This window comes from Abrus precatorius, unplaced genomic scaffold (genome assembly GCF_003935025.1).
Source record: "Abrus precatorius isolate BTA unplaced genomic scaffold, Abrus_2018 Scaffold7, whole genome shotgun sequence".
NCBI classification, from domain to species: Eukaryota; Viridiplantae; Streptophyta; class Magnoliopsida; order Fabales; family Fabaceae; genus Abrus; species Abrus precatorius.
This window is the reverse complement of record NW_020874417.1, coordinates 28,352,194-28,359,579: the sequence shown is the minus strand read 5'-3', so window position 1 is coordinate 28,359,579 and position 7,386 is coordinate 28,352,194. Positions and strand designations below refer to the sequence as shown.

The window sequence follows — 7,386 nt, the reverse complement described above, 5'->3', positions numbered from 1 at the left end:
GAATGTTTCTTGTGATGACTAGCTTGAAGCCCTAAAAAATGCCCCAAAGTTCAACAACAGTAGGATGGCAAGTTGCAAGATTTTTGTAGAACCCCAATGAATACACCAGCATAGTCCCAAATTAGGCTACCAGAACTAGCAGCATCCAAGGAATAAGAAATCGATCCATCAATGTTAAGCTTTAGGTGACCATCCAGAGAAGGCTGCCACTTCACCATAAAATCATTTCCCTTATTACCGGCAACCTGCTTCTGATTTGGCCTGCAACAATAGAGGAAATAATCAATGTCAATGAAATTTTGCACAATAATTCTTGATCATTAAGAAGACTATTCTGGAAAATAAAATTATTTTTGTTTTTCCACAAATTCTAGTCAGTTAGATAAATCAAGACTGAAAAATTCCATCCACCTGTCAGGGGGAAGAATCTGATTCCAAATATTTTTGGTCACCCAACAATCCCTAAGAACATGAATTGAATTACAGTTTCAAGAGCCTCCATGCATCTAGGGGAAAGAGGAGAAGTAGCCATTTTGCAACAGACCCTTTCCTTATTAGTTAAAAGCTTATTATGACTAACCTTCCATAAAAAGGTGGTAATTCGAGGGGGACCATCCCAAGCTCAGATCAACTTAAAAGACTTATTGTGATTAGAGTTATCTATATTCATATCAGAAATAAGACCATAAGCAAATTTGATTAAAAAAGACCCATTACTAGCATATTTTCAAAAAAATCTATCCTAATCATTAGATAAAGCAGGGGGGCTAATGTGAGAAATTAGATTACAAGTAGACTAAGGAAGGATACCTTTAATCTGTCCCAATCCCAATGACCCTGATTGATAAAACTAGCAACGGGTGCATTTAAATCTTTCTCAGGAATCGAAATAATTGCACAGTCAGACAACACAAGTTGATCAAGGACCCAACTATCCTTCCAAAACCTGACTGTTAAGCCATCTCCTAAAATCCAGCCAAGACTAGAATAAAAACAATCCCAAACAGAGGCAAAGCTCTTCCATAAAGAAAATATTTTTAGACCATAATTCAACAAATGGCTTTTCTCTATAGAAAATCTATACTTATTACACAAGACTTTAGCCCATAAAGCATTAGGAGAGGTAATAAGACACAAACCCAATTTCATTATAAATGTTTGATTCACTGGGTTAATATTTCTGAATCCTAGACCCTTTTATTTTTAAGTTTACATATCTTATCCCATCCTATAAAATGATATTTTCTATTATTTAAGGATCCCCAAATAAATCTTTTACACATAATATTAATTTCATTACAGACCGATTTAGGGACAACCATTGTTTGCATAAAATAATGAGGAATATTCATAATACAAGCTTGAGCCATAATAATTCTACTAGCAAAAGATAAAGAATTCATTTTCCAAGTTGAGAGTTTTCTCTTTAATTTGTCAATTATGAAAATAAAATCTTTTCTAGAGGGCTTAGTATAACTTATAGGGGTACCAAGGTATTTACCAAAGTGGGGAGAACTCTAAACCCCAAGGATAACTTCAATATTATGTTTAATCACATGATCACAGTTTTTGGAAAAATAAATGAAAGATTTTTCTCTATTCATAGAAAGGCCAGAGGTAGCACAAAACTCATTCAAAACAGAATTCACAATATTAGCATTATGCAAATCAACTTTAACTATTAAAACTACATCATTTGCATAAAAGAGATGGGAAATTTTAGGACCATCATTATTGAAGGAAAAAGGAACCCAGCTATCACTGGTAACCTAATCCTTGATTAAGTGTGATAGCCTTTCTATACACATTACAAAGAGGTAAGGGGATATAGGGTCCCTTTGCCTTATACTCCTAGAAGGGTTAAAACTCTCAGTTCTAATGTTATTCCAATTGATAGACATGAGAAAATGCATTGAACTATAAGGTCTGAAATTTTTTTTATTATAACCGATTAATTGAAGAGTTTTAGAAATGAAATTCCTTCTAGTTCTATCATAAGCCTTCTCTAAATCAAGCTTGATGAGCATGAAACCAGATATATTCTTAATTTTATCAAAAGAATGAACAAGTTCCTGTTAAATAAGAATGCTATCTATTCCCTGTCTTCCAGGGATGAAACTGGTTTAGTTAGCAAAAATAATGTGGGATAAAGATCTCCTAATCCTGTTAGCTAAAATTTTAGTTACAATTTTATAACTCATTGTAAAAGGATATAGGTTTAAATTGTTTTATAAATTTAGGATTCTCAACTTTGGAGATAAAAGTGATAATAGTATCATTTATAGCAACCATCTCTATAGGGTTTGTAAAAATGTTAGAGACTAACTTAAAGATATGCTGACCTAACATATCCCATTGATTCTTAAAAAATAGGGCATAAAGCCCATCAGGGTCAAGGAACTTGAAACTACCTATGCTAAAAAGAGGGACAAGGGTCATAATATAAGTTTTTAAAGTGGTGCACAACAAGCCTTTGGAGAGATAAATGGTCATAATCTCATTGATTATTAGCATCCCTAAGGGCCTCAATTATCTTGTGTTGTCTATGAATAGCTATAGCACGATAAAAAAACTTATTATTCCTATCACCCAACTTAATCTAGCTAGACTTGTATTGGTGTAACCAACAAGTCTCCTTTTGATCCATAATTTTTTGGTAATTTCTCCATAAAGTTTTCATAAGTTGGCTAAGAAAAGGGTTATCTATAGTTCCTAATTTACATGAGATATCCCTAATTATTCAGAAGTCTTCTTTTCTTTTGAAAAATATTTCCAAAGATATTCACGTTCCAATCAGAGATATTATTTTGAAAAGTAGAAACTTTCTCATACTAGGATTTAATGACATCCCAAGATTTACTAACCTGATGGCTGAAATCCTCATGAGACAACTAAGGAGCTAAGAACTTAAAATCCCTATGATAAGGTCTAACATAGTCTTCATTTCTAATTTTAAGACAAAGGCCTGCATGATCAGATTTTAAGAGGGGCAAGTGAATGAGGGAACTATTGGAAAAAGACATACGCTAAAGGTCATTCACCACTACCCTATTAATTTTTTTTCCTAATATTACTCCTCTGCCAAGTAAAGGGAATTCCTTTGAATCCCAAATCTTGAAGACCACAAGTACTAAGGCAATTAGCAAATTGATTAATAAGGGCCAAATTAGCAGGTCTACCCCCATTTTTTTTTCTCTCTAAACAAAATGGAGTTGAAATCTCCAGCAACACACCAAGGTCCATCAATGGACTGACTAAAATTAATTAACTGTCTCCAGACTTTAGATCTCTGATTTTCCTGAGGACTTACATAAATGGTTGAAAGAGTCCAAACTCTATGCCCATTATTAATTTCAAGATGAATGAAATGCTTATTTTTATCTAACAGTTCAATTTGAACTTTCCTAGAATTCTAACAACATCAAATTCCTCTAGAGAAACCTAAGTCATCCATCTTAACAGATTCATTAAAGTTAAATTTTTTGACCACCATATCAGTTCTTTCAGACGAAATTCTAGTTTCAAAAATTGAAATAAAATCTAGATTGTACATTTTAGTAAGATCATTAATGAGTCTAGGAAAAGTTTTGCCCCAGCACCCCTACAGTTCCAAAACAAGCAATTCATAACTAATTACAGCAATTTGGAGCATCTACAAATTGCTTAGAGAATCTAATTTCATTGGAAATATTTACATGATTATTCAGATCTACAAGATCTAATTTATCAACCTTTATCTCTAGAAAGGACCTTGGGGGTTTATCTGAGGGGTTTATAATTGTATTTGTTTGATTTTTTTCATGGAGTTACATGATTGAGACCCATGAGGTCTAGAAAGTTATGGCCCCCTTACAATTCTCTTGGATATTTTTTTGAAAAATAAACATTAGATTTAGAATTTCTTTATTTTCCTACACTAGCCTATTCTTAACTATATCTTGATCATAAGTGTTAGTGCTAGTAATTTCTACTTGATAGATTTGATCCCTATCTTTCTCAGATTTCATAGGTTTAGGTGGAACCTTGGCTTTGGAGTTCCTTTTCGCAGTCTCTCCTAACCTATTATTACTCATGATTTTCCTCTCCACTACATTGGACACACAATCCTTAGTAGTTACAGTAAAGCCTTTAGAGATAGCTGGGATTTGTTGTTCTGTAGGATCTAAGGAAGTGATAGGCTCCTCAGCTAGGTCTCTTAGGACATCAAACCTAGAACCCAAATTAACTTTCCTTACTTTTCCAGATTTGGAAATGGTTCTAGAGGATTGATTATAATTGGATTTTTTCCTAACTTGTTTCTTTGCTACTAGCATCTAGGGACCAAAATGGTCCTCCTTAATCACAACTTCACTACCCATGTCCTTACTAATCTTTGTCTTGCTGATACATTCACTATCATTGGGTTCTCCCTCACTGCCCCTCTATCCCTAATAAGGGGATTCTCCACCTCCATATTTGTTTGGATATTTTTCTCAATAATCCCACATTATTCTTGCCTATGTCTATATCTACCACATTTGAAATAGATTAAATGTAATTCCTCATATTCTACTTTAAATTTCTATCCTAATACCTTAAAGGTTGGAACTAGTTCTCTCCTAAGATCAATTTCAATGCATATCCTAGTAAATTTCCACGAGATAATAATGAAGTATAGGGGTCAACTTTAAGCATTGACCCCAAGCAAGCTCCAACTTGTCAAAGAAACTTGATATTATATAACTTTATAGATAAATCTGGTATAGGAACTCAAACAACAATTTTTTCGAAATTATAGTCTTTGGTCCTAAACAAAGATTTTCATCTCTGCACCAGCAAATAGTGGTCAAGAATCAGCCAAGACCCTTCAAAAAAGGGCAATTTTATAATCTTCTATTTTCTCAAATTTCATAAAAAAACTCATTATTTAAGTCCAAAATTTGTAAGAAACTGTTCTTATCCCAAATGTTATTAAGACGTTGCCTAAAGTAATTAAAGCTCACCAACTTACCTAACAATTATTAAACCTCATAATTATTTCTTTAACATCAATATAATTAATAAAGAAAATTGCCTTTTATAAAGAATACTACTAGTTTAAAACATTTTTTTGAACCATGAAAATGTAAAAAAGAATTGAAAAGACTTCCCCCCTTGACGTTTCCAGGTAGTTTCTCTCTCTATGCAATTCTAGATTTTGAATCTTTCATCGTATGTGTAGTAGCAGAATGTCAGAATTGGTGATACTTCAACATGGGTGTTAGGGTATAACAAACATGTAAAAAGATTATTTGTATCTGAAATAAAAAAAATAGACACCTGTAAGATATGGGGGGTTTAAAGAATCCAATTATATCTTGTTTTTACAGGAAATGATAAAAATAAGAGAGCATTTGCATTATGTGTTGCTTAAGTAGACGAAAAGAATATGATGGGAAAAGATGCCAAAAGTAGAGTTGTACTAACATCAAAATTGTCCCATAATCTATGCTTTAAAAAAAGTTTTTTTTTTCTTTACTTCTATAATATCTACTCTTTTATAATTAATTTCCTTTATTTGATAACTTTTTTTTATTTAAAATGTTTTAAATCAAGAAAAAAAATTTATACAAAGACGGGTGTTATTATTTTAAGGGAAATATTATGCATTATGTGAAAACTGACAAAGTTTTTCTTGGAAAGAGATTTCTATATGCAGTAATGACTTGCTTTAGTTTATGTACATGTACCTTTCCATTCCTATCCAAATGACGTAAAGGGTATTAATCAGTTTCTTTAAGTGCTTTATGGAATTTCTGTTTTACTTTTAAGCTTGCACTTCCACTTTGGTTTCAAACAATTTCAAATAGAAGAGCAAAATCGTTGTTAAGATTGTGTAAAAGGAAATCTTGCTTATCACTTCCTAGATGCCAGAAAGTTGTCAACACTTGTTATTAAAAGAAAAAATAAAATCTGAAAGCAAAAGAGCAAAGCAAGTTTCGGAGTTTATAATCAAAATTGAGACACTTTATTGACAGGTTACACAAAATAACTCCTTCAGAACATCACTTACTACCATGTGACTCCACACTTTATGCAACACAATTAATCCCAACTCTAAGCTCCAAGATTTTGGAGCCTTATCTATCTGAGACACAATTTTGTAGTACTATTCTCAACAGAATTCAAGACTAAATGAAAAATTAAAAATTAATAGAAGGGAGTAACTAAATTGTGCACACTGGCTTTGCTTGTAGCACTACCTACATTGAAATTACAAAAAACATCATCCAAGTTCCATAGTCCATCCCACAAAAATTCTTCGTTTGAGGACTCTGGTGCAGAGACATTGTCATTGTCATTGAGCAAAGAGTAGAAGTACCCCTGCTGTTCCATTGTAATTGGGTACATGCTCACCATTTCTTGGGTCTCTTGAGATATAGAAGGCACTCTATGGTCATTTTCTTCAAGCAAGTTTATGATACCTTTCATGTCCAAGTTGAACTGAAGCTGTTGTTGCTGCTCAACCTCCTGCTGCTGCAGCTTCTGCTTCAACTGCTGTTGTTGCTGTTGAAATGTTTGCCTCCTTGAGGAACGAATTTTAACCTTTGCAGCAGCATCGGAAGGGGTTTTAGCCTTTTTCTTGAAATGGGTCCTCCAATAATTCTTTATTTCATTGTCTGTTCTTCCTGGTAAGCTTCTTGCAATTGTTGACCACCTGAACAAGTGTTTTTGATTTAGCATCAAATAAAGCTTTTTTTTTTTTTTATAAAGCTCTTGAAGCTCTCTACATTCAAGTTCAAAAGATAGGAAATTCAAGTTTGTTTTTTTTACCTGTTTCCCCACCTAGCATGCAGCTCTAGAATTATGCTTTCTTCTTGTGGTGTTATCTGACCCTTCTTGAGGTCTGGTCTCAGGTAATTCACCCATCTCAATCTGCAGCTCTTCCCATTTCTTTTTAGTCCTGTTAAGAGAATACATAATCAATCATATTGTACAAAAGAGACATACAAATTCTGAAGGGTAAGACTCAAAAGAGTTAAGAATCATTAATAAAGACATGGTCAGAACAAGCCAAGTGAAGAACTAAAACATGGGCAGTCAAGTGAAAACTTGTTCTGTTGCTATTGTGCTGTCACTTGTAATGTGGAAAAGTCAATATCCAACTAAGGAATAAACCATGTTTGGAAATACAGTGTAAAAAGTTTGGTAGTGACCTGCAAGCCTAGCAACGGAATTCCATCTGCCTTCACCATGCAACCTGACATACTGAATAAGCAATTTATCCTCCTCAGCAGTCCAAGGTCCCTTTCTCCATCCATCTTCTTCTATTGCACCCCATCCCATGTTTCCTGCCATAACTCCCCAATACATACAAAAAGGCTTTTTTCTAAGTTGGCTCCTTGGTAAAGTTTGTTTTATAAATTC

General features: G+C 33.4%; 1 protein-coding gene across 1 annotated transcript; it reads right to left on the bottom strand.

Moving 5' to 3' along the window:
• Positions 1-6,168: 6,168 nt before the first annotated feature.
• LOC113871724 (myb-related protein 305-like) lies at positions 6,169-7,386 on the bottom strand. The gene is made up of 3 exons (XM_027508823.1): positions 7,176-7,386; positions 6,793-6,922; positions 6,169-6,676 (listed from the first exon to the last, which is right to left on the bottom strand). The coding sequence occupies exons 1-3, from the start codon at positions 7,330-7,332 to the stop codon at positions 6,169-6,171; spliced, it is 795 nt and encodes a 264-aa protein (XP_027364624.1). The 5' UTR covers positions 7,333-7,386.